Genomic DNA, 27,665 nt, shown 5'->3' with positions numbered 1-27,665 from the left:
ATTGTGTGCCAGTCCCTCAGGAGGAAGGGATGCCTTGGCATGAGCCCACCAAGGCACCCCCTTCTCCCATACCTCACCACACCCCCATAGAACATATCTTAATATCTCATTATCTTTTTGTAATCACAACGATTATACCATACACAGAGCTAAAGCAGAGCACATATCACTGAATCGAACAGGTCCTTGCTCCCAGGTACTGCACAGTCTAGCAGGGGGGTTCTGGCATCATACCACAGCAATAGAGAATGGAGCTAGAGCAAAGAGCTATCTATCTATCTATCTATCTATCTATCTATCTATCTATCTATCTATCTATCTATCTATCTATCTATCTATCTATCTATCTATCTATCTATCTATCTATCTATCTATCTATACATATACATATACATACACATACACACACACACATATATATATATATATAATTTTTTTTCTTCAAATTGGAAGCTTGTCCTCTGTATCATTACCTGGAGATGAAACTGGTAACTCTGTCCTATTCGAGATTATCAGTGACCAGTGTGAATGGGAAGCAGCATGAAGTGGTGGGAAAATGGCTTTGAGGCTGGAGAGAGCTGGGTCAGAATCTTACATTTGCCTCTTTATAATTCAGTGTATGTGGGGCAAGTGGACCATGCCACCAGGCAGAAGAACTGGTAAGGGTGAGTGAACCCAAACCCCATGAGTAACCGAGAACAGTAGGAGTGGGGGCCCACTCCCGCCTAACTTTACCTGCTCTGAAACACATAACACAGCGCCCCCCCCCCGAGAGGACCACAACAATCATTCACACAGGAAAAACACTTGAAGTTGTCCCCCCATGCAAATAGAACATCACTAGAATCGGAAACCGAGCCAATGGGAAGGATCTACCCCCAGATTCCCCTACTCCTCAATGTTGATAAAGTCCCTATTCACATGAAATAAAGTGTACACATTATTTCACCAGGGATTGTCTGGGAGTGGCTGTTTTACTGACTGTAACACTTTGAGGGAGATTTCTCTCTCCCAAAAGATTAATCAATGGACTTTGGACCCACCTGGCAGTATGAGCTCATGCCCCTGCCACCACTTCCACTCTCACCCTGTGCCATCACTGCCCCTGGTCACCTGCTGCTGCCCTCTGCTGCCACCGCCCCTGCTGCTGGCATTGGCACTGCCTCAGTAGCAGATGAGACCTGGGACCCCAGCTACCTGCCCTGCAAGCTTCCCTTCTGAGAGCTGTAACACTTTGGCCGTTTCCAGCAGGACCAGAGCCCCCTCAGAACCTTCAATGACAAGTGTGTACTGAAAGTTTGCTGGTCCTGCCCCTTGACCTACTTGCTTCCCCCTGTCAGCAGGTGGAAAGTGGATGTTCTAGCTCCATAGTGCTATTTTGTAGTTAATAAACTATGATTATTTTAGCATAAGGCCTTAGCACACAAGAAAGAAACTGTCCTTGCCCTGAGGAACCCGTGTAAAACCATCCTTGCCTGAGTGGATCCTGCCCTGTATTCAAAGCATCTGTAGGAAGCTACACATAGTACCCTGCACCTCCCCAGTTAGCAGGTAAGGACTGAGATTTAGGCAGAAGAAGACATTGGAGGGACATTGACACGTGTCTGCTCAGTTCTCCCAATTCAAATTCAAAGTTTTAAATCTAGTTTTAAGATCTGGCAATTGGTTCTTCATTGTTCTTAAGGTAGTGTTTAACGTAAGTAGTCACAAAATCTTTTATTGATTGAACATGGACATGGGTCACTGGATTAAAAATGAGTGGCAGGCTCAGCTCTGAGAATTGACTCATAAGAGAAAAATTGACAGGCCATCTCGTGATAAGCCCTTCACTGACTCTAAAAACTAAGTTTTTCCTCCTCTACACGGCCAACAGTCAGAGAGATATTGTGGCTGGAATTTCCTTCTTGGACATACAAATGAAGCTGCTGAAAACAAGTCTGCAGTTCTCCATGTTATATTTGATGCTCCATAACCCAGTTGGCTAACATGCATATCATATTTGGTCCTGGGCATGGTTCCTGACTCTGTGCCCTGTGCCAAGCACCAGGCTGGAGATCTGGGAGCTGGGAGGTGGGCCAGCTATTTGGAGCACATTGCATCAGACATTCCCCAGGGTGTAACGGAAGGGCTCCTTGCTAGAAAGCAGGGGGAATTCTGCCCTCAGAGATCGGACTCAGTAATTTTAACTCCTTGGCTAAAGGCCAATCCTCTAGCTAGCAGCTATCATGTGGCCTGTAGAAAATCTAGACACAAAGCTTCTAGCTCTGGCTTTTCATGTGGATACTACAGCCTCTTCTAGAAGGTGTTTTGATCTCTGAAGGTCAACATTAAGAACGGAGTGGCATTATAAAATCTGACATTAAAAAACATCTTAGTGGATTTCCTCACTCACAAGACATGTAAATATTTAGGAGGATTTATTTTTGGTTTTGGTTTTGTTTTTTGCCAGTGTGTGTGTGGGGGGGGGGGGAATGAAGATTCCACATTAAAGAGCTATCCAAAAATTAAAAAAAAATGAAAATAAGCTCAACCTCTCATTTTCTTTTCAAGTAAAATATAATCTTACAATGTCCAGTGATGGATCGATAGATTAGTGTTGTGACATTTGTATCTCAGCCTCTAGTGGCGGTTTGTGACCTGACTTTGTAACTTACCTCTTTCAGCTCTGAAGTCCCGTCTTACAGGTCCTCATAGACAAATGATTCTACAGTCTTTAGCTGTCTCTGTATGCTGTACAGGTTGTTGTGGACAGTGTTCTCTAGTCTGTGTGTTGATTCAATACAACACCCCGCTCAAAAAAATTTTTTAAGCTTAACTAAAAATACTGAAGAGTTCCTGGGGACCTCACATTTGAGCGATAAAGGTGGGATCCAGGGTAGGAGCAGCCATTTGGGGTGACCTTAGTGCTCCCCAGAGAACCAAGCAAAGTGTTTGTGGGCGATTTCTCTCTTTTGATAATCTGCTTACAGTGAAATACAGCAAATTAACTGAAATACAGCAAATTCATTGTGGAGGGAAAGGCTGAGTCTTTTGCTACCTGAACATCTTAAAGTCTGTAACTCAAGGGTCACCAGAGAATGGGGAGACAATAGCGAAGACTGAAAGGATGATCTGGAAGCTGCCTCCGTGTGACCTCCCTGTAGGCTTGACGCTTGGTCTGCCTGCAGCCCTGGTCTCCTCTTGTCTTCCTGTAGGACAGCTGGGCCGGGCCGAGCAGATCCCTCCTGTGAAGGGGTGGGTGCTCAAGAAGAACACGAGGATCTATAGAGTACTTGTCTTCATGAGATAGATGTTCCAGCCCCAGCTACGGAATTTATATAAGCATCTTGGGGCGGTGGAAGATCTCCAACTTCCCACCAGCATTTCCATGGTCACACAAACCCACCCCTGACCTGCCTATGTGTGAGGTTCTAAGAATGTCACACATATGCTTGTGACCTTTTTAAGAATCCTGTTCATTTCGGAGACCGGCATGGTGCGGGATTAAAATGTCCAGGAGGGGGTCTGACAGAGTGGGAGGAGGAGGAGGAGAAGGCAGCAGGAAGGAGTTGGGCAGGAGACCTAACTAGGTGAGAAAGCCTGGCATTCCTCATGGCGTCCCAGCTGTCAGCCTGCAGGGTACAGACACATCCTGCCATGCCCTTGCCAGGCAAAGAGGCTTACTGGCCTGATCTTTCTGGACATCACCAAGGTCTGCTGTGTCCAGGACTCTACAGTCATAGGATTCAGCAGGGTATTAGCTATTTAGTTGGTGTGCTTTACCGTTTATGAAGGTCACTGACAAAATACTAAGCTGATCTTACATACAGGTTCAAGAAGATGACTGGGAGAGATATCTCAGCTGTTAAGAGCATGTACCATTCTTACAGAGGACCCGACACCCATGTCAGATGACTCACAGCTACCTATGACTCCAGCCAGCACCAGGGGATCTGATACCACCTTCTGAACTCCGGTGGACACCGTGCTCGCACATCGCTCCACACACAATCTCATACATAGTTACAAATAAAATAAATCCTGAAAGAAATAAGATAGATGGGAATGGAGGGAAACTTGGGGTAGGGGACAAATATCAGACACACAAGTGGGCTCACAATAACCCCATTCCTACATGGAAGCTGCCAAATGTATCACTTTCAACTCGAATGTTGACCTCTAGGATGTCTTAGGATGTCTCCTCCTCCTCCTCCTCTTCCTCCTTCTTCTTCTTTTTTTAATATTTCCCACAACAGAGAACCACTGGTCTAGACCATCACCTCCTCTCTGATCTTAGAAAGTAGCATAAAATAACAGGTTCCCACGACAGCATTGATGTTCATTTCAACAACTTTCATGGTCACAACACACAATCATGTACTTTAATCATACAAAATCCAAAGAATATAATGCCACTAGCTACACAGGTTAAAATGACTCTGACAACAGAAATGCAAAGAAGACCCAGAGAATCTCCTGTCGGAATCCATAGAGACACTCAACAATGTTCTTAAGGGATGGTGTCCAATACCTGTCCTTACATGCTGAGTTTGTTGTTGTCGTGACTTCTGAATTCCCAGCTCCTCTGGGTGGAGAAAGAAAGTGCATTTTTACAGCCTATAGCTCTTGGAGAAACTGTTTTTGTGTACACAGGTGGACACAGAGAAAAATAAACGTGAAGGCTAGGCACCAAGATATCTCAGAGTTCAGAGTCAGACTCAAAACTGTTGAATCAACTCTGGCTGTTCAAAAAGGACCGTGACATTAGTTCAAAAGAGCCACGGAAGAAACTCCCAACTGTCAACAAGGAAGAAACCCACTATGACAAGTCAGACATATAATGTTTTTCCTACTCTACTTTGAAACACAGGTTTTCATATTTGAAATAGGAAAAGATAAGCTGGCTGATGGGTGAGTAGAACCGCTCTCTTCCCTCTGCCTGCCTACTCCTGACCCGTAGCTTCAAGGTTGGAGCGAGGAGCACACTCGCTCAGTTTCTTTGAAGGAGATTCATCACCACGTCTTCCTGTGTAGCCATGCCTTTCCAGGGATGAGATAAAACTCCGTAATGATGTTGGTTATTTCCAAGGCTGTGGCACTGATCGATGGTGTGGGCAGATAACAATTCAACATTCTGAATTGTGAATGTAAAAAATCACAATTATACAGAAATTATTGCACTTAAAAAAAAAATCAACCCAACCCGAGCAGCAAAGAGCCAACTGAGCCATCAGGAAGTATTGCGCTTCCTGCCCCTCAAGGAGCATTGGTGACCTTTCTGGAATTCTACTGAATTTGGTCCATCAAACATCTAGAAGTGAAAAGACTCCAAATGATACTGTAGGCTCCTTAAGGTCTTCTTGGTTCTAGGAGGTAAATCTCCTCCTTGTCCATATACTGCACAGCAGGGACTCGATTTAGCAAAGTGACTAAAAGCCCCTATAAAAACTCTGGAAGCAAGGGAGGATGCGCAGGTATCATGTCCTCACCTGTGCATGAGAGAAACACAGTTAGCATCCTGGTGTGTTAACCATCTCCTCCCACCTCTGGTTCCGACTATACTGAGCCCCACAACTCCAACTCCTGGGGGCTTGAGTTTATCTGTCTCTTTTGGGGACTCGTCCGTTCTATGACCCTGAATACTTTCTCTTCACTTATACATTTGTCTCTTATCTTTCCTCATGCCGCATCCTTCCAGCTGGCTCACATACTTGAATACAGCCACCTCTGTGTGCCTCAGACTTGGGCAGGAAAGGGGACATGAAGTGAGAGTCTACACAAGTCCCCTTATGCTAAGATCCTCTCTACTCACCGCTCCAGATTCCGAACTAGGATTTGCTGACGTTCTCGTAGATGACGTCGCTGATGCAGAACTGTTGCTTCTTCCTCAGCCACATCAGCTGCACACACTGATGGATAAAAATGTACTGCTCCTAGGACAGAGCACAGATAGGCCTCAGAGCGGAGCACGCGTGAAGAGGAAGAACCAACTCGACGGAGTGTCGATCAGCATCTGATGCAGAAGGAAACCACCTTCACGTCTTCAGAGAGACAGTCGTACAATACTAAAACCTAGGAGCTTGCACTTCAAAGGTATTTGTTATTAGTGATAACTCTTAGAACATCATTCCTTAGAACTCTCATAACAATATTCCTTATCCGTGTCTGGGCATGTGTGCATATGTCTGTGTACATGCCCATATGTGTGCATGATGTGGATATGTGTGCAGAGGCCAAAGGGTAAAATCAAATAGCTTCTTTTATCATTCTCTCCCCCATATTTTTGCAGCACAAGCTCCCTCACTGAGGATGGTACTGGCAGGTTTGGCGAGACCAGCTAGCCAGCCAGCTCCAAGGCTCCTTTTGTCCCCTCCTCCTTCTGGCACTAGGAATATAGTCCAGTGCTCTGATACCTGGCTTTTAGTGTGAGTGCTAGGGTCCCAAACTGAGGTCATTATGCCTGTGCAGCAAGTCCTTCACCCTCCGATGGCCCATACAGCAAAATATCTTTAATATTCTTTCTCTTGCTCTATCGAGATACAATGAATAATGTGTGGATGTAAGGTGTAAAATGTCACGGTGATCTGATACTCCTTGAGAGATAGATGGTAAGTAGTCACCACAGTGAACAGTGTCCCCTCACGTGGTTGCCACTCTCCTTTCTGATGATGATAATAACCTTAAGGAACTACACTCTGAGCAATTCAGTCCCCAGCTTTCTAAGGAGACGTTGCTGTGCAGTATCGATCATCACTTTCACAGTCCTGAAGGCAGCAGATATGCAACTTGGCGAATTTGGAAAGCTAAAAACTTCCCACCTTGTCAGACGTTGACACAAACTCCCAAAATATAAATGAAATAACAAAAAAAAAAAATGGGAAGGAAAAGATGGGCTAATTCCTTCCTGGTGATAAAAGAAAAAAGAGATCCTAAAATTATAAGCAATAGAAAAAATACAAGTCAAATTTCAAGTTCCTCTAAATAAAAAATGGTAAAAGGCGGAAGAAGTAAAAAAGGTGGAAGAAGTACAAGGGAAGGGAGATGCTTTCAGAGTTGCTCCACAGAGCCAAGGAGTTGGTTTTGCTGACAGGCTTCATAAACCAGGAGCACCTACAAATAGATAAATAAATAACCACCCTACAAACCACCGAGGGAGACAGAAAGCGTCTTCTGTTCCTAATTAGTAACAGCTTATGGTTGTTAAGTGGTTTTTGAAGCAAATACAGGGAATTTTAAAACATATGCAAATAGTGGCCAAGTAGCTTGGTGGCATGGCAGTGGGGGAGGAGGCTGAGGCAGAGGAACCAGAGTTCCTGGGCTGCACCATGAGGCCATGTCTCAGAGGATAAATAAAGGCTGAGGGGTGGGAAAAAATGTAAGCTGAAATGGGGGGTTTCATTTATGAACTGAGCACAGATAAAGAAGGAGGGGAGAAGAAGATCCGGTGATAATTTGGGGGATAGTAAGGTAGCGATTATTACTTATTGTTGGGGACATAAAATTAACAAACGGTGTGGACACAGATAAAGTATAAAGTAGCGAAAATCAAAGTCAGGGCTCCAATAGATAAGGCATAGAAACAGACACAGGCAGCAGGGAATGTGGGAAATGTTTAATGGGTCACACGTGAGAAAACTATAAAGAAGCAGTCTCTGAGATGAAATGTGAAAGTTTTGGGTAGTTTGTAGAGTATCATTTGAATATTTTGCATATTAATTTGCTATGATGGTTTGCATATGCTTGGCCCAGAGAGTGTCACGATTGGGAGGTGTGGCCTTGTTGGAGTAGGTGTGGCCTTGTTGGAGTAGGTGTGGCCTGGTTGGAATAGGTGTGTCACTGTGGGTGTGGGCTTTAAGACCCTTATCCTAGCTTCCTGGAAGTCAGTCTTCCACTAGCAGCCTTCAGATGAAGTTGTAGAACTCTGAGCTCTGCCTGCACCAGGCCTGCCTGGACACTGCCATGTTCCTGCCTTGGTGATAATGGACTGAACCTCTGAATCTGTAAGCCAGCCCCAAATATATGTTGTCCTTTATAAGAGTTGGCTTGGTTATGGTGTCTGTTCACAGCAGTAAAACCCTAACTAAGGTATGTACTATGTGAAAATTCAGTGTTGCAGAAATGTGTGTGTGTATGTGTGTGTGTGTGTATGTGTGTGTGGTATGTGTGTGTGTATGTATGTGTGTGTATGTATGTGTGTGTGTGTATGTGTGTGTGTTTGTGTGTAGCACACAAGTGCACATGAACATGTACTTGAGCAGCTGTGCACGACTGAAGGCTGAGATAAAATCCCCCGGACATTAAAGCTGGTTTTCTCTGTGCCATGAAACAGGTTAATTTCATGTTTTTTCTCCTTTACCCCAACTGTTTTATTATCGGCGGTACAATTAACTGTTACCCCTGAATAAAGTGCAGCCAAGATGTCCACAGGATTTTAGACAGCCTTGTGCAAACAGCTTCACATAATAATAATAAGAATAAAAGCAAAGGCTTCGAGCCGCAGCTGGTTGGAACCTCAGCTCTGTGTTCTCAGTAAGCTCTGGAGAAAACACTGTCCCTTATGCTAGGATTACATCTCACTGCACTGTGCCAGCCATGGTGGTCCTCATACATCAACCACTAGTTCTGGGCTCATGAGAATGCTGGAAATAGACAGGGCTCTGGTCTGGACTCGTGCTCTGCAGATGCCCAGTGGCCAAACTTTGTGTCAAAACCAAAACCAAGCAGGGCACATCTTCATTGGTGTTGGCAACAGGTGAGTTGTCCACACTCCTGTGAATGATGGCACATTCGAGCTCTTTAAAGCACTGCAACTAGACTCACTGGGCCATGTGCACACAGGGAGACTCACTGGGCCGTGTGCACACTGGGAGACTCACTGGGTTGTGTGCACACAGGAAGAGGGAAAGCTGAAGGAAGACTGATGGGGAAGGAAGGAGTCCAACGGGACTGGGAAAGAGAGTAACGGGGGTAGGTAAATGTGTTCAAAATACATTATATACATGTCTACAGATGCAGGGCGAAGCTCAGTATTCTGTATATTCATCTAATTATTACATATAATTGGCATATGCTAATTAAAAACCCCAAAACTCCAAGCCAAACAAACAAAACCAAAACAACCCAATGAGGGCAGTGACAGGGCCACACAGAAAGGACAAATAAGCACAAGGCTATCTATAGTCACATCCGTGGGACCTGGAGAAAGCCACGCTGCCCACGGTGAGGACAGTCTGTTCAAAGCAGACCCTCAGCTGACCTCCAGAGAGGTGATTGAAGGAAAACCAAGCAAAATGTTTGCTAAGAATAGAGCACCGGAGCTCGGGAGCGGGAGGGGTCTGAGCCATCTGTAGGTGGCAGGCTATGGTTTCCAAGTATCTTTATGGATCCTGTCAGCTTAGGCCCTGCATTCCTTATGGCGACACATGGCACCTGTGAATCCCATTTTAGAGAGGAGAAGTGGAGGCTCTGAAGAGGTGACATGACTTGGGAAGTCCCAGAGCCGAGGCTCTCGCCTCCTCCCAGGCTCTGGCTCTCTGTTTTCATCCTTTCTCCGAAAGGATGGAGAAGCCCTGAAGTGTGGTTGATCGGTTGAGGAAGGGCAGCACCACATGGGCTGCCCATGCAGATCGCAACGATCCCGAGGCGAACCCTGAGGACAAGGCTACTTGAATTAGTCACTTTGGCTATTTCAAGGGATAGCAAGGTATGATGGAGTCCAGGAGGTAGGTATGTGGAGAATTATCAGCCAAAAATGAGGAGAAAGATGCTATTCAGCTCTGGGGTTAAGTAGATAAAGACCAGCTCTCCACTGGAAACTGATTTTGTCCTCTTGATTGTCATGTTTGATTGACAAGTGGTAGAAAAGAAAATCATTTCATTCTTTAGTCCTTACTTATTAACTAAGTAAATTAGCAGGCAGCGGGATTTGAATGTGAGTGGGTTGAAGGACAAACATGAGATAAAAGAACTTGTGTTGGAAAATTCAGGTTGGACCAGGGAGCACACAGAAACAAGGAAAAATAAAGCAAGTGAACAAGACGTTCTAGATACAACCGATAAAGCAGACATAAATAAACAACTGGGAAGGTGTCCATCCAGGACTCCCGAGGGAACTCAAGGGTAAAGCTGGGGAGTTGGGAAAGGGAGGAAGCTGAGAGACCCTTGGATTTCCCAGCAAGTTCCTGGAGGGAATAGTGGCCTTTCAAAAGACTGTTTTCATGGAGAAGTCAGCCAGAAATGTTGCTGTAAAGAAGGAAGCCGGACGATTAAAACTGGGGCCAAAAATATGGGAGAGACAAAGCAGAGCCCTGACCGTGCAGGAAGCCCCAGGGGCTGGTCTGCTCTCTGAGATTATCACTCTGAAGACAAACATCGAGGCTGCGGGGGAGCCAGAGGAGCCTTGTGCACAAAGTTTTCAGAAACGGACAAGGATTCTGTGGTTGTGAAAAATCAAAGGTAGCACCAGCCTACAGTCAACATCTTCAAAATTGTAAAGAGGTATCGATTAAGGGGACAAGTTGCATAATTCATCAAACAAGATGCTTAGAACAAGACGTGCTTTGAAGTGTGGGGATTTACACACACCACAAAACAGGTTCTCAGCCTTCCTCACGCTGGGACCCTTTAATACAATCCCTCATGTTGTGATGACTCCCAACCGTAAAATTATCTTTGTTGCTACTTCATAACTATAAGTTTGCTACTGTTATGAATTGTAATGCAAACATTGTGTTTTCTGATGGTCTTCGGCGAACCCTGCGAAAGGGTAGTTCAACAGCCAAAGGCGTAATGGACCCACAGGTTATGAACTGTTATCATGTAAGAATATGTTTTTTAAAGCGTCTATTACATATAAATGTAACGGAGATAGTTTTATTGCATATCAGAATATGTGTTTATGGAAGTAAACAACCAAAACTTCAGGCTGAAATCCAGCCCTCATTCCCTCCCATGACATCTCTCCCTTATCCCCACCAGCACCTCCCCCTTCCGACGTCACATGCTCTGTTTTGTTTTTGTTTGTTTTTGTTTGTTTTCCAGACCCACTGAGGATACTTAATGTTGTCTGTATGTGCATAGATGTGGAATATCTACAGGATTGTGGGTAGTTCCCTAAGCCTTGCATCCCTTTTCTAACTACCTGCTTCTCCCAAAAGGTCAACAGTTGTCCATAGCACCCTAATGCCCACCTCCCTGTATCCGTGCTGGGATTTTGTCCAGCTTGATCTCACTCAGGGTTTGAGCATGCTGTCACTACTGCTATAAGTTCTTATCTCAAGTGCTCTGCTGCGGGAAGAAAACAGTGCTGGCTTAGTGTGATCTGCTGCGCCTGCCTCTTGTGATCTTTCTGTCCCCTCTTTCGGGATGCTCCCCGAGCCTCTAGGGGAAAGGGTGTGGCTATATAACTCCCGTTTATGGCAGGTCACTCTGTAGTCTCTTATTTTCTGTAGTCTTACCAGTTGTGTGTCTCCATGCGAGTTGCCATCTATTGCAAAAAGAAGCTTCTCCTAATGGGAAAACATCCTGCCTGGGTATGCGTCCTAACTGTCATTCAGACGTTTGCTAATGAGTCACTACCTCCAAACTACCGTGCCCTGGGAGCAGCTTGGCAATGAATATGTTTGAATGGTTCTGCCAAGCCTTGCTAAGATGCAGCTGTGGTGATGGGAGTGAGCTGGGGGTAGGAAACCAAAGAGTAAGAAGTCGGTGTTGGAGAGACTCTGCCATTACCCTCCAGGCTATTTGAGTTATACTGACATCTAGTGGTTCTTGAACGAAGCTGCAGGAGGAAGAACAACACGTTAAAGCAGAGAGAAGTCAGGCCTGGCGTTGTTCTAGTCCAGAAGATTCCGCCCCCCACATTCTTCTCCAGGAAAAGCTCTATTGTGCCCTTGAGGCCAGGGAGTACCTAATAGCCCAGTGGTCTGGATTATAGAAAAGCCAGTGTACTCGGGTTTTGGCAGTCACACCGGTGTACTCTGGCTGTTGCTGCGGGGCAGCACAAGGCTGCCTGGAGCTGTCCTTCCAGGCTGAGCACATTCTAAAGCCTCACGGGAAAGAAGGACTTGGGAGACGAGGAGGCAAAGGGGACACTGGTTAATAAGACTGGGGGAATTCTGGGATACACCGCCTGTTCATTTAAGGCATTGGTTCTCAACCTTCCCAATGCTGTGACCCTGTAATACATTCCTCATGTTGTGGTGACCCCCAATCATAATAATTAGTTCATTGCTACTTCATAACTGTAATTTTGCTGCTGTTATGACATGTAATAGAAATATCTGATGTGCCTGACATCTAATCTATAACCCCCAGATGGGCTGCAACCTAGAGATTGAGAACCAGTGATTTAAGTAATAGGGCAGGGGAGGTGGATTGGGGGCTGGCAATCCTGAAAGCCTAGAGAGAGATCACAAATCCAACAACCAAGGGTTATTATCAGAAGTGAGTGAAGACAGAGTCACATGGAGGAACAAGCCCAGTGACAAACTTACTGACCAGTCTGTCATCTCAAGTAGAAATCAAACCACATCTGTCCTACAGTCTTCCTTACCCAGGCTGACTGCTACCTTCAGCGAGCGCCATACTGCTCAAAAGGGGTTGATTCTATTTCAGACACGCCCACGTGCTCCATATTCCTAGAAGGCAGATGAAGCCAGGCAAGTAGTGTGACTATTTACACCACGGCCTTTTGAGAGCTTGCTACCTATTCATTTGGAATGGGGTAGTTTCAAATATGCACAGCAAGAAACTGGGAAAGACAGGTGTAAAGACACTGAGACAGCCCGATTAAAACCAAACGTTGGGTAATAGGATGCTTTCCATCAAGAGCAAACTTAAGCGCACACGTCGATGCTGTTCCTACCTCTGTCTGTACCATTGACATTCGGTATGAGCGCATCTCTGATACCAGCCCTAAGATGTCCACAAATTCATGATCTCGAATGTGTTGCAGGAGCCTGTCCAGGGCAATGAAGGTTCCTGTCCGTCCCACACCCGCACTGCAAAAGAAGGTTCAGATAACACGTAAGTCTCACAGGGCTTCTGCACTGCTGGAAACCAACTGGAGATCTCTAAAGCAGACAGACAGCAATGAAAGGGGGAACCTGTTCTCCCACAGTGCCTTGCACTTAGCTGGGTCCTGAGGATGCTGAGGTGGCTGGTGCTGCTTAGAGGCCACATTTTTTACCATCACATCATTCGCTATAGAGGTAAGGCTTTGCACCATTTCTGCCCTGAGCTCTCTGTTTTTGGAGGAAAGTGAAGACGGTACACTGAGCAGCCCAAGGAGGAGATGGTTCACGCTCCCCTTTAGGCAAGGATGCATATTAACAGCCTTCTGTCTCAGGGGTAGACAGACAGACAGACAGACAGACAGACAGACAGACAGACAGACACACACACACACACACACACGTCATTCCTGGAACCCAGCTCAACCCAGCTCCAAGGTTTAGTTGACAACCCCACTGCCTAACTCCAACTCTGGAGCCTTGAACATTTATTTGCACACAGTCACCTCACCCTCTCAGACAGCCATGGAGAGGCTCTACTCCTCTAGTAGAACCACGTGTCTCTACTGACCCAGCCATGAATGTGCACGAATCTCCCAGCGATCTTTTAAATGACTACCTTGAGGGCGAACTCTTCTTATCCAGTGCCTGAGCCCCAGAGTTAAGGGTGTGGACAGATATGGACTGGTATTGCCAACTCCCTAAAGTTTCCTGTTCTCCGTGTTAAAGTCAGTTCTGCCCTTCTGCCAATCATCCGCAGAGCCAAAGGGCTTCGAACTTTAAATTACACTGACATTTTGGATAAAGAGACAGTTGAGCCAATTTAGATGTGGAATTTGCTAGAAGAAGAAGAAGAAGAAGAAAAAAAAAATCCCAAACTAAAAGCCTTTGAGTTCAGAACCCAATTTGCTTTTTCTATTAGATAACTCTTCTCTCCTGGGGCTTCTCAGATAAAATGGTCTGCCACCAAGTGGGCCCTTGTAAAGTCACATCCCGCAGGGCCCCTGCTGCCAGCTGAGAAAGGACTGTGTGAGCTTGACCCCACAGGTGCAAGCAGCTTTATTTTCAGAGGGCTGTTTTGAGAATAATCTCATTTCCAACAACATGCTTTGAAACCGCAGGAGTCTCATGTGGGCGGATGAGGAGGACCCGCTCTGCTCCTTCAACAGCAACTTAGCAGCTCACAAGCATGGCTGGTCCTCAGTGTGCGCACACACAGGGTACACACATGCAGTGTGAACACATACGTGTGCACACAACACACCTGTACATTCACACACATTATGTGTACACACATACATACATGCACGTATATAATGCACACATATTTATATTGCTCACCAGAACACACACACACACACACACACACACACACACACACACACAAAACCACAGGATCAACATTTTAGCTCACCAAGACAAGGTGCTAGCTCCCATATTTGAAAGGTACTTGCTCAGGATGGGATAGTTGCGGATGTGTTCCCTAACATCCGTCCCTCCATGTCTACCTCTGATTCGCATCCAAAAGTTTTGAGCCTATATAACCATTTTCTCACATCTTGTCACTGGGTGCATTTTGTGATCATTTGTGGGAGGGCAAAGAAACACTCACTTCAGAGGAAACACTCACTTCCCAGAAGGAGTTCATATGAATTATGGCTTAAAATGTTATAAGCCATTTGTCCTGTTTGACTTTAGGTTCTGAATTCCCAGAAGAGTTTTTTGAAGAGCAACCACATTTATCTAATACACCAAATACTTTTATATTTTCTTACCTTCTGCCTTCTCTTAAGTCCGTTTGGACTGTTTTGAGCATGAGAAGCTTTGCAGAATTGACCTTGTATTTATCATGCAGTATCTACTCTGGATTTCAGTGGTGATGTCACATGGTACCTGACTGTACTGGCTAGTTTTGTGTCAAGTTGACACAGCTGGAGTTATCACAGAGAAAGGAGCTTCAGTTGGGGAAATGCCTCCATGATATCCAGCTATGGGGCATTTTCTCAATTAGTGATCAAGGGGGGAGGTCCCCTTGTGGGTGGGACCATCTCTGGGCTGGGAGTCTTGGGTTCTATAAGAGAGCAGGCTGAGCAAGCCAGGGGAAGCAAGCCAGTAAAGAACATCCCTCCATGGCCTCTGCATCAGCTCCTGCTTCCTGACCTGCTTGAGTTCCAGTCCTGACTTCCTTGGTGATGAACAGCACTATGGAAGTGTAAGCTGAATAAACCCTTTCCTCCCCATCTTGCTTCTTGGTCATGATGTTTGTGCAGGAATAGAAACCCTGACTAAGACAAATTGGTACCAGCAGAGTGGGGTATCCTGTGACAACCTGGCCATGTTTTGGGGAGGACTGTGGAAGGACTTTGGAACTTTGGGCTAGAAGATCCATTCGGTGTTAAGAGCTCTGTCAGATGTTGTGTAGGAGCTTGGAAGATAATGTTGAGAACAGTGCAGAAGATGGAGGCCTGGCTTGTGAAATTTCAGAGGGAAAATTAAAGACTCACTTCAGGGCCATTGCTATTTTGGATTGTGAAGATTCTGTGGTTCTGGTTAGCTGGGGCTGAAGAATCAGCTGTGATTAACAAGATACCAGAACTACTAAAGCAAAAACTTTGCATTACTGGGACTATTGATGCTGGTTAGCTGGAGCTAAGAAATTAGCGGTGATTAAGAAGAGACCAGCATCATTGAGGTGACATCTTCTGGGAAGTGTTTTCTGAAAGCACAGTGGCTGTGTTCCAGAGATAGCCAAGGTTGTACCTTGTGCTGTGGCTGGACTTGGTAATGTGTAAGAGTCACCCAGGTGGTATTGGTTTTGAAGGCAGGAAGGGGTCACACAGAGCAGCTGAGGCTCAGCACTGTGAGAGGCCATGGAAGGCCATTGATGAAGATGCAGCCTCAGTTGCAATTGACGACCCAGGACTGAAGGGGTCATGCAGTGTTTTGGAGATGCCAGTACCATGAGATGACCACCAAGAGCAGCAGCAGTGGAGTACAGGCATCTGGAGCCTAGGACGACATGTGTGCTACAAAGGGCATGGCTGGAGAAGTGACCCAAGATGGAGGAGCCCAGAAGATAGTGAGTTGGATCCCAGACATTAGACGGTTGGAGATTGATTTTTGCTTTTGATTGTGACTGTGCCCTGATATTTTCCCTCTTGAAGGAAGAAACTATTTAGTGGAGCCCAGAGTTAAGAGATTTTTAATTGTAAAAAGACTCTGGATTTTAAAAGAGATGTATATTTTAAAGAGATTGAAATTTTAAGAATATGTAAAGACTGTGGGACTTTTAAAGTTATTTAGATCTTGGGGATGAATAGGAATGTAAGGGTTGAGGCTTACTAGTGATGTGTTTGTGTGTCAAGTTGACAAGGGGTCAATTGTACTGGCTAGGTTTGTGTCAACTTGACACAGCTGAAGTTATCACAGAGAAAGGAACTTCAGTTGAGGAAACGCCTCCATGAGATCCAACTGTAAGGCATTTTCTCAATTAGTGATCAAGGGGGAAAGGCCCCTTGTGGGTGGGACCATCTCTGGGCTGGGAGTCTTGGGTTCTATAAGAGAGCAGGCTGAGCAAGCCAGGGGAGGCAAGCCAGTAAGGAACATCCCTCCATGGCCTCTGCATCAGCTCCTGCTTCCTGACCTGTTTGAGTTCCAGTCCTGATTTCCTTTGGTGATGAACAGCAATGTGGGAAGTGTAAGCTGAATAAACCCTTTCCTCCCTATCTTGTTTCTTGGTCATGATGTTTGTGCAGGAATAGAAACCCTGATTAAGACACTGACCGTTGGGGACCCGTGCGTCTAGATTAGAATCTTAATTTCTCTGTTCTCTAGTAGAATTAACCTTTGAAAATCTTTGTATTTCTCTCCTGTTCTTTTGCTTTTAAAACTGGGGCAATAATATTTTAAGCTCGTCCTAGTGGCTCATGTCTACAATCCCTGCAACTCAGAAAGCTGAGGCAGGAGAATCACTGCAAGTTAATAGCCAGCCTGGGCTAAAGAGTGAGTTCAAGGCCAGACGGGATTACAAAGTAAGATTCTGTCTCAAAAAGAGCAAATTAAACACAAAACTGTGTTCTACAGGGTAGAGTTATGAAATAACTAAATGGTAAGTAAGCGGTGTTTACAGCAAAACAGCAACTAAGTTCATATTTTAAAATAATAATTTATTATTGAATCTGATCAAGGTTTGATGGGGGTTAAAAAAAACATGTTTTTTATGATGGCTAATACTGTCAAGAGATCCAGATCTGCCTTGGAGACAGCCCCCTGGCGTGCCTGCGAGGGCGTTTCTAGACAGGATGACTGGGGTGACCTGAAGCCCATGGGCTGCAGCCTTTGCTTGAATAAAAAAGAATGCTGGACGCCACCAGTATTCACCTCTCTCTGCTTCATGACGTGGCTGCCTTAAGCCCTTATCACCCTGATGTCCTACCAAGGCAGACTAAACCCTTGAGCTCAGCCAATTTTCCTAAAGGAGCTATTCTCGGGTATTTTTGCCACAATGGTAGGACAGGTAGTGAACAGAGAATGGAGGCTGAGGGTACCTGCAGTGGATGATCATGGGCCCTTTGCTCTTGGCGGCTTGCTGTCGCACTGTGAACACAAACTGCAGGATGCTCTCGGCGGCGTTTGCTGGAGGCACGCCGTGATCGGGCCAGGCTGTGTAGTTAAAATGCATCACGTCCTGCGCTTCGTCCGCCTGTGGGCGAGAAATGCCAAAGTTCGCGCATTAGTCACCCCATCTGCACTTAGCATGACCAGAGCGATGGTTGGAGACCAAGGTGATACTACAGGCACCTCTCTTTTATCACCCATCTCTTCTGAGCTCTGAGCACCTCACTGGTCCTGACCAGGCCCCGAGGGGAAAGGCTAATTGTAGCTGTATGAAGCCACAAGAGGTGGACACATAGGTTAACTTCTATCTGTTACCACCAGTAGCTAAGAATGAGAGCTTATGCAGACTCGGGTTGGCATCCTGACTCTGCCTGCCAGTTAGGAGCTGTCTCAGCCATGGCCAGTACAATTCTGGAAGCTACTACTGCTGTTCTACTCAAGAGTTCTCTGCCAGCCCAGCCTAGCACTTTCCCTGCTAGTCGAATCACTGGTCCCTCACTCAGAGACATCCTCTAGACGACAAGCTTTCCTGGTAAATTCCCAAGAGGTCACATTTATGTGACAAAGCATCACCAATGAGCAATGATCCATCTCTCCATCAGAACTGACCAGCTCCACAGTGGCATTCACACCCCCCAGCATTCTCAGGGGCTCTGACTGAGGTCCGACTCCAGCTGCATCCACAGCTGTATATGGCACGCTCCTTTGACCCTTGCATATTTGCCAAAAACACACTTTTCAAACAACAACAACCACGAAAGGCATTTATCGAAGAAGTCCTGCTCTGAGATCTGAGATGGGGAAACCTGTTCCAAGGCAGACTCGCTGGGCTTCAGTTTTCTTGTATCTAAAAAGGACCACTGGTATCAGGCCTACGGACACTAAGTGTAGGAAGAGAGTGACGGGTGGTGCATGTGACAGGTCACAGTCATCAAAATGACTGTGTCATCACTAGCACTGGCTCCCATCTGCTCGGTCACTTGTATGCTTTGTTCTAAGGTAAGTCAGTTTGTATATTATTGTGGGGCTTTGGGGCCCTGCTTGAGGTTTGATTATATAGACACGGAGACATCTGTATAGTATAAGGCTGTTGCCTGTTTGCTGGGTCAGTCTCTCGCTCTGTCCCTGCTCCAGCCATCAGCTCTTTATTCCTCAAATTCCATGCTTCCTTCCCACACAGAAAAGCTATTTGCATATGTAGTGGGAAAGATTCCTCTCTCCTGGCAGCTAGGTTTCATTTTGGGCAGGGGAGGAAGTGATAAACATTTATATATCCTGCCAGGCAGGCGCTGCTGGCACAATTAGCAATTGAGAAAACAGGGACCTACCTTCATAGCCAAGTTGATACAATATGTGTGGGGGTGGGTTACCCTGATAGTATATTAAGCCTATTCATGTTGGCCCGTGCACTGAATTTCTCTCTAAGCTAGAGCTATAGCTACCAGGATAAGGATCCCTCATGGTCAACTCCATTTCATTTCCAATAAGTTAGAGGAATGATTTGGTCTCTTGTTATTAACTGTGAGGCTGGATCCCACACCAGGCTCTTCTCAACTCTCTGGTTCATTCCTCAAGCCTGCAAAGACCCTACAATCCACCCATTGGGTAGAATATTCTAGCAAAAACCTCGGAAGGTCCAGAGCTCAAGTTTATATTCAGGAAGCAAAGAGAAATGAATTGTGAAGAGCAAAGCTGAGCAGTCTTAAGCAGAATTTGCATGTATACAAGTAGACCTTTATATAAATAATATGTGCAAATTCATAGTAAGATTTATAGAGATAACAATCCCATTTCTTCAGCTATATCCACTGCCCCCTTGGCACTGTATGCCACCCACGGGCAGCACAAAGTGTTCAAAGTTACCCATGCATAATAAACGGTGTAGAAGAGCAGGTGTTTGACACCGTGCATATTCAAAGTTAGACATCAGCTAGCTTGGCCTGTCTAGAAAGGCTCACAAAACATGCCAGCTCTGTCCAAGCGCTGATCCTCACATCATCTCTGCATGGCCACATTCCAGTGCAGCCAATCTGAAAATGCAGTCATCTGAAAAGTACAAGTGGATGTAAAATGAAGAAAACCACCAGGCTGTCGTCCCTCCTCTCCCCACAGCTCGCAGGCAGGACCACAGAACTGTCCCTGGTCTCCCCATGGCTCCCAGGCAGGGACACAGAACTGACAACAGGCTTTTCAGTAGTTAGCAAGGCTCAGGGTCCACAGGAGTGGATAAGTTGTTGCTATTTACTCAATTCAGAGCAGTCTCCATGTCCCGGGAAGGAGCAAGCCGGTGTTGTAGTCATTTTCCTTGTTTAAAGGAGAAAACGCATCTGTTTGAGCTGACCTGCTTATACTAAATTCTCACTCTGACTTTCTCATCCACAGGTTTGATCTTGTTGAGACGATACCTGGGAGCTTTACACATCTCAGTATGGAGCAAAGCAAGAAGGGTGGGTGCAAACAAAAACTTAAGAGGAAAGGTTTGGGCCATACACATCAATTATTTTTTGACCAATTTAGATTGTCAGCTCACAGCCAATAGAGGGCACTGGACACTTGTAACCCCTGAACTGCTCTATAGGCAAACACTGTTGTTTTATTTCTGCTGTTGAAACTTCATGCTTGTCGTTGAAGGATGGGGAACATCATTTAAGACCAAGACAAGAAGCATGTTATTGATCACAAGATGATCTGTGTAAGTCTTCCCTGTACAGGGAATAGGCATGAGAACAGACCCTAGATTGTACTCCGTATGTTTATTTGGGTTTTGGTTTTGGTTTTGGTTTTTCCTGTTCCCAGATGCAAACCTGGGAAAGATTTGTTCTCTATTCTTTAGCAGTTTGCACTGGGTTTCTTGCGGAAACAGCCCAGGAGGCAAACTCAGTTTAAATGGTGTTAAGGTGGTAGAATATCACCTCTGGTAGGGAATCTATTGGCTTGGATAGAGCTTTATTAGTTTTGAGATAGCTCATTCTCTGATTCATTCATTCCTGGGAGACAGAGCCCTTGCCGGTGAAACTGTTGGTATCTGGTGAGAGGAAGAGAAGAAGAAAGAAAGCTGTCAGGGCAGTGTGCTTACATGGAGGGGCACGCAGGGCACTCTGAGGTAGGCAGGAAGGAGCTGAGAGCCTCAGACTTGGAAAGCGGGATAAAGGAGAGACAGTTCATTTGAGTGGTGCACTGGCTAGTTTGGTGTCAACTTGACACAGCTGGAGTTATCACAGAGAAAGGAGCTTCAGTTGGGGAAATGCCTCCATGAGATCCAGCTGTAAGGCATTTTCTCAATTAGTGATCAAGGGGGAAAGGCCCCTTGTGGATGGGACCATCTCTGGGCTGGGAGTCTTGGGTTCTATAAGAGAGCAGGCCGAGCAAGCCAGGGGAAGCAAGCCAGTAAAGAGCATCCCTCCATGGCCTCTGCATCAGCTCCTGCTTCCTGACCTGCTTGAGTTCCAGTCCTGACTTCCTTGGTGATGAACAGCAGTATGGAAGTGTAAGCCGAATAAACCCTTTCCTCCCCAACTTGCTTCTTGGTCATGATGTTTGTGCAGGAATAGAAACCCTGACTAAGACAAGTGGCCTGCTTGGGGAACAGCATGAACTGGGCAATTCAGAAGAAAGAAACAGATGGAACAGCCTGTTACATGCTCACTGGGGTGTGCCTAGATTTGTTCACACACCCTAGGGAAAGCTACTGCCAACAACTAGTAGTTAAAAACGGCTGGCCGGCCGGCCGGCCGGCCTTCCTTCCTTCCTTCCTTCCTTCCTTCCTTCCTTCCTTCGTGTGTGTGTGTGTGTGTGTAAACTTTTCTTTTCTTTTGGTGTATGTGTGTGTGTGTGTTATTTTTTATAAATACCAGTAAGCAGGTAGTTAACTGAGTGCTTATGCTGTTGTTCTGATGAGTAATCTGTGTTCACATAAAGATTCAACACATATTTTCTGGAAAGTCCAGGTAGATCTTTCAGTATATTTGCCATGACTGCAGCCATTTGGTTCCCATGAGGCAGAGACAATACGTCCTAAACAAATGTGGACCGTGATCCAACAAAACACCCTGAGCACTGAAATTTGAATTTCACATAATTGACAGATAATATTTCATGTGACACAATCTTTAATTTTTTTTCTTGGAGGTTGGGGTTTCACTGTGGCATCAAGGCTAGCCTTTATACTCCCAACGCTCCTGCCTCAGCTTCCTAAGTGCTGCGTGATTGGTAAGTGCCACCATACCTGTGAATGGCCAGTGCCATATGAAATGTTATCTACCTTTTCCCAGTCCATTCAATGCATTTTTGTGAAGAAGGAACTCAGGCACTGGCATGCACCTTCCAGGCTGCCTGACGACATCTCCAGCTCTGCCAACATTTGAAAGCAGAGAAGCCACTCTTAGCTGATGGGGTTTTACAAAACGGGCAGGGGGTGAATTTGTCTGTTCCACAGGCGTCATTATGCTCTCTCCTGCTTGGCACCACCAGGAAGGCCTGTCTCTGTGCCGGAAAGAACAGGGCATGAGGGCTTCCCAGTGAAGTTCTGTTCTCAACAGACAGCCTGTTCCAAGGGGACTACACTAGTAGAAAGTATATCCTATGGAATGCTTATCTTTAAAGAGAAAATTGGATGACTGTGGCTGGAATGAGCACTGGAGTGTGGGGCAAGTGAACTGTGACACCAGACAGAAGAACTGGTAAGGTTGAGCAGGCCCAAACCCCGAGGAATCTCAGAATTGAGAACAGCAGACATGGGGCTTGCTCCCTGCCAAACTACCTGTTCTGTAACATATAACACCCATATAACATATAACACCCATATAACACCCATATAACATATAACATATGACACCCCACTGAGAAGACCATGACAGTTGTCATGCAGATAAAACCCTAGAGATACTTCTCCATGCTAAAGAAGTATCTACATAGACCCTGCGTGTTTAGCCAATGAGCTTCCCTTCCTGGCCATTCCTTCCGGCAAAAGGTATTTAATCCCTGGTGCATTCACATTCACCATCAAATAAAGCAGTTTGAACAAGGAAGGAGGACCATCTCTTTCATCAAGGATTGCTGGGGTTGGGGGTGGGGGTTATGATAAAGAGCCACACCTAACTCTCCTGGAGAAGGCCTTCTCTTTTCTAGCCACTCTGTACTCTCTCAGCACTCAGAACCAACCCAGATCTGGTCCCCATCCCTTGGCTGTCTTTTGCTTCCTGCCTGACACATAAATGTCCTGAGGGGGAGTGCAAACTCTCAGACTCCCATTTCCAACTCCCACACAGGAGGCTGAGAACCATAGCATCTGTCCCAGACCCCCTTGTTTCTCATCAGGGAAACATGGGTTCTGACTCCTATAACGGACTGTGTTCTGCCTTTCCTGAACAGCTGGCTGGTGAGGCAGACATGCAGCCCGACCCTGGAGCCTAGCACAGACATGATCAGCCTGAGCTGAAAGACTTGTCCACAGAGACATAAGCAAGGCAAGGAAAACAGATCTTTCTGGAACTCTACCTAACTTTAAGAGAGGCATGGGACCATACTTAAGGAGGTCAAGACATTGAAACTCACAGAACAAAATTCGAACTAGCAAGCCTTGGTTCCAATGTTTAATTTGAAATGTACTTGTGCCTCCCATGCCTGCTCTCCATCTTATCTGATTAAGCGATGAGAACACCTTCCTCTCTGGTGTGGCTAACAGCCTTGCACAAGTTTGAGGTGGACCAATGCAGACCATTGTTTCATCTCCTGGCCTTTGAAGACAGCATTGCATCCAAACCACCCTTGGTAGGAATAGTAACTGTCCTGAAAGGCAGATCTTTTTGTCTCTTGCAGGTAGCAGCACGACAGAGCCTGAAGTGCTCACAACCTTACACAGGGATGGTTTGGGTGGGCGGTATTTATTGGTGAGATGGAGAGATGGAGACCACCCTTCCTGAATCTGTTGGAAACTTACATAGTTGATCCGGAAGTGTCTACTGGCCCAGTCCTCCTCCTCTTCCTCAGAGACCATCTCCACGGTGATGTCCCCATAAGCAATGGGTTCTTCTGTGAATGGCCAGTAGTGGTCACATTTTACCTGAGGCAACAGTAATGCACTGTTAAAAAGACAAAGCAAAACAAAAGAGAAACCAGGGAAGAACTAGATAGAGTCTGTGCTCATGACAGGGCCACAATGATCCTCCTTTCAAAAGAATGATGCAGCCCCATGAAGAAGGGGAAACTAAGCAACTTTAGTCATCTTCCTGACAGTGGACACACACCCAGGGCTGTGAACAGGGCAGCCATGGCCAACGGGCACTGGGCCGCATAGGTACACACCCTCCTTTTCTCATTGCATTGAGTGAGCATGACGATGATGTGGGACTTCTGTTGTAGGACCATCTTCCAGAAGTCATTTCTGGTTTCTGGCAGGGGACCCTGGGTGGCAATGTACTCCTGGGGTGAGTTGTATCCCTGAAAGAAGAGAGAGAGCTTCAATACTTCCCCAGCCACCGCCACCGCCACTGCCAAACGCTGTTGGCCGTTCTACACCTGTGAGGACAGCTGCCGTTTTTGCTGATGACGAAGTTGGCAGAGGATCACACACCTCTATACAACGTTTCCTTCAGCTTATCATGAAAGTGGTAATCAGAGGGATTGTATGGGTTGGTGTGGCTTTAAGCTCTACATTGTAGAAGCCTATCAAATCATGTCCACACCTTTTATGTCAACCACAGTCTTAACCGATGCTTTAAGTGCACAGCTGTGCAGCGGTAGCCCTTTGAATCAGGGCTCTGGAGTCTAAACACAGGGGAGAGGCCCTTCATGACCGTCCTTCCTCTCTGGTAGTCTTTCACAGGGCCCTGTGAGCCTTTCCCTCTATCAGACAGCGGTTCTCAACCGGCAGGTTGTGACCCCTTTGGGGTTCCAATGCCCTTTCCACAGGGGTTCCATATCAGATATCCTGCATGTTAGATGCTTACGTTACAACTCATGATGGTGCAAAATTACAGTTGTGGTGGAGCAATGAAATGATTTTATGGGTGAGGTCACCACAACATGAGGTAAAGGGTTGCAGCATTAGGAAGGATGAGAACCACTGCATCCTGGACTCTGAACAGGAACAGCAGAAAGTGCTTACAGCTCCTGGTACTCAGTTGTTGGGCGGGGACAGCTCTTCGTCTCATGTACCCTTAGCCCCTATGGCCTTCCACTGCCTGGACTGTGTGGTTTTGAGCTCCGGATGAGTGGGTTTTTCACTTCTACTTACAGGAATATAGTTGGCATTAATGTAGTCTGCTCCTTCCTCTTCGTTCATGGAGACTAGCCTCACCCGGCTAAAGTCATCTATGAAGAGCAAAGAGAAAAAGAGACGTTAAAAAATCAGAATGGGCCGGGCGGTGGTGGCGCACGCCTTTAATCCCAGCACTCGGGAGGCAGAGGCAGGTGGATTTCTGAGTTCGAGGCCAGCATGGTCTACAGAGTGAGTTCCAGGACAGCCAGGGCTACACAGAAAAATTCATTAAAATTAATTAATTAAAATAAATTCAGAATGGAAGGAAAACTCATTCTAACAGTCTCTATCAGATACCAAGTTAGATCAAATACCATGGAGGGAGGGAACCTGCTGTAGTGTTAGCTTCTCCTTCTCACTAGCACATGACCATCTTCCAGCCACTACCTACATTTTCAGCTCTTCCATCTCTGGAAAAGTCATCTACAAGTGCCTCAGGCAGGAACTGCAATGTCTTTGTGACCATATGGAACACCATTGTGTGTTAATAGAAATTCATGATTCCCTTCTCATGCAGCGACAGCCAAAGGACCCACCAATTTACCCAGAGAACAGAAGTCACGTGGGCCTTTTGAAATTATTATTATACTTATTAGTTTAATTTTTTTTTGTTGCTGGACATGAAATTTAATGTTTAAGGTGAATGCTTCTGTATGTGTGTGTGCTTGTGTGTGTTCACCTGTCTGCATATTAAGAAATGACTACTAGAGTTAAGCATATCTGCCATCTCATATTGTTATTCTTTGTGTGGAAAAGTGTGTAAAGGCCACTCCATTGTAAAACTGTTGGTGTTCCACACAGTGCTGTTAACTAGAGTCCTCACAGTGTGTTTAGACTCCTTAGACTTGTGGTGTTCTCCTGCTATCTCTCCTCAGCCCCAACCCCAGTTGACCCTTTCTTGTGTGTTACAGTCTTATTGTTGGCCTCTTTGACTTCGGCTTTCGTCATGGTTATTTCTCCCCCCTCTTTTCCTTTAGCTTATTCTGGTTTATACTGCTAACTTCTTTTTCAAACCTTTCTTTATTGATGTATTTTTACTCTCCGTGGTGTTGAGTTTCATAAAGAAAATCTCTGGTTCTTGACAGTAACAAGGTGTCCACTGGACTCCCTTTCAAATTCATGGGCTCTTTTTCTTTGATTATTACTGTTACCTATATAAATATGTTAGTACAACCTGCTCAGTTTATTTAGTATTGCTTAGATGAAATGAGTTCAGCGCTGACCACTTGGAACTGGATAAACATGGAGCTCTCCCCTGGGGAGACCAGTTCTCCCTTCCTTAGCAGTCATTAGCTGACTAGAGTTCTTTGTCTAGTGGGAGGGAGAGTCCAATGCTCAGATGCAGTTTGTGTGAAAGCAGAGTAATGAATAACCCCCGCCCCCTCCACTGAGTAAGACCAGTGCACCTGCCAGGTCCAGGAAGCCTCAGCACTGGCCCGGTGGTTCAGACCACACCTGAGTCTGGCTGGGAAAGAGCGAGACTGATTAAGCTGCAGTGGCAAAGCTTTGACCTTTAAAAGACGGGGCTGGGATCAGGGTTAGAGGCCAGCTTACACGGCAGGATGTTTGTGTAGCGGTTTTTACATCGGTTCAGCGGTAGATCTGCAGCAAAGTGCGGAATATCCAGTCCAATCAACTTCAACTCCTGCAAACAAGAGAGAGTAGGGTTGAAGTTTCTGTGCACGGTGCAGATTGGATGGCTTACGGTTCACCTTGGACTCTGTTCGTGGATAAAACTTCAACATGCCCTTGGCTAGCTGATAACATAGCGATTCCTTCTAAGGGCAGAGTGTGTTTGCTGATCCACTCCGTTCTTGTCAGCTCACTCTAGGCAATGAGTGGGTAGAACTTGGGTGAAATCGGAAATTCACTATGGGCTTATTTAATTCGGTTTCTTCTCCTGTCCTCTACCAGCAGCCAGAAAGAGTTTGTGGGCAGGAAAGCTGCCAGTGTCTGGGTGAGGAGACAGCCTGACTGACACCCACAGCCTGAAGTAGAATCACTCCATCGAAGCCACGGACCTATGAGTGTGAAGGCTAAGCATGGAGGGGCTCAGATGGTAAAGGCTGTCTGTCAGCCTGACTGCAGTGAAGCACTGCCCACTGTGACATCTAGAGAGCTCAGGCTTCTCACACATCATTCGGAGATGTAGAGATCTGCGTGGGAGATGGAGGGAGGGAGGCTCAGGAATGAACACAGGCTCCAGGATTATGATAAGGGGGGCAGCTCACGTAGGAGTCATTCATATAAACCTTTCCTATTTCGTGAGGAAATGTGGAGATCTGTTTTCTCATAGAGATAAGCCTCAAAGAAGAAGTGAGAGGGTGGAGCGAGGACAGGAAGCAATCTCCTCACTGTAAAATAGTGGGTTAACAGTCTCTAAATACTGGTGATGGGACCCGTAGAACAAAGATGGATCGGCATGTGGAGGCAAGCCCTAGAACGGAAGGCAGCACACTGGAGAGACATCTGTCGACCTGTTGGGTGTCTTTACCATCGCCCTTACCCCAGCAAGCATTAGTGATTTTCCTATAAGCAGACAACCAGTGCAGTTCAAAAGATTAAGTGACTGTAAGAGGCATTTCAGCTGTTTATCCCTGTGCTTTATTTAAAAAAAAAAAGTGGTTGTATACTCCCAGGTGTCCTACAGTCCCATTCCTATTGGAATGGTAGTTTCTGGGCTTGTACCATATACTACTGAAGGAGCAAATCTAGCAATATCCTGAAAGACTCCAAGATGCATTTTTATTGTTTTTATTTTATGTATGTGTCAATGCAAGTGAATGTGCTCTCTGTGT

At 45.9% G+C, this 27,665-nt stretch overlaps 1 protein-coding gene across 5 annotated transcripts in view; it reads right to left on the bottom strand.

Annotated features, from left to right (window-relative positions):
* Positions 1-2,930: 2,930 nt before the first annotated feature.
* The window catches only part of Ptpro (protein tyrosine phosphatase, receptor type, O), a 212,336-nt gene continuing 187,601 nt past the window's right edge, over positions 2,931-27,665 (bottom strand). For 4 of the 5 annotated variants that reach the window (NM_011216.3, NM_001164401.1, NM_001164402.1 and 1 more), the window contains 8 exons: positions 26,422-26,512; positions 24,844-24,920; positions 23,913-24,047; positions 23,548-23,670; positions 17,540-17,694; positions 12,845-12,980; positions 5,792-5,912; positions 2,931-5,468 (listed from right to left, as the gene is read on the bottom strand). In NM_011216.3, coding sequence (NP_035346.3) covers positions 5,808-5,912; positions 12,845-12,980; positions 17,540-17,694; positions 23,548-23,670; positions 23,913-24,047; positions 24,844-24,920; positions 26,422-26,512 — 822 coding nt within the window. In that variant the 3' untranslated portion in view covers positions 2,931-5,468; positions 5,792-5,807. The remainder of the gene's footprint in view (positions 5,469-5,791; positions 5,913-12,844; positions 12,981-17,539; positions 17,695-23,547; positions 23,671-23,912; positions 24,048-24,843; positions 24,921-26,421; positions 26,513-27,665) is intronic. The other variant, XM_030255238.1, reaches the window with a different exon arrangement.

Source organism: Mus musculus, chromosome 6 (genome assembly GCF_000001635.26).
Source record: "Mus musculus strain C57BL/6J chromosome 6, GRCm38.p6 C57BL/6J".
Lineage (NCBI taxonomy): Eukaryota > Metazoa > Chordata > Mammalia > Rodentia > Muridae > Mus > Mus musculus.
This window is presented reverse-complemented; position numbering and strand designations above follow the sequence as displayed.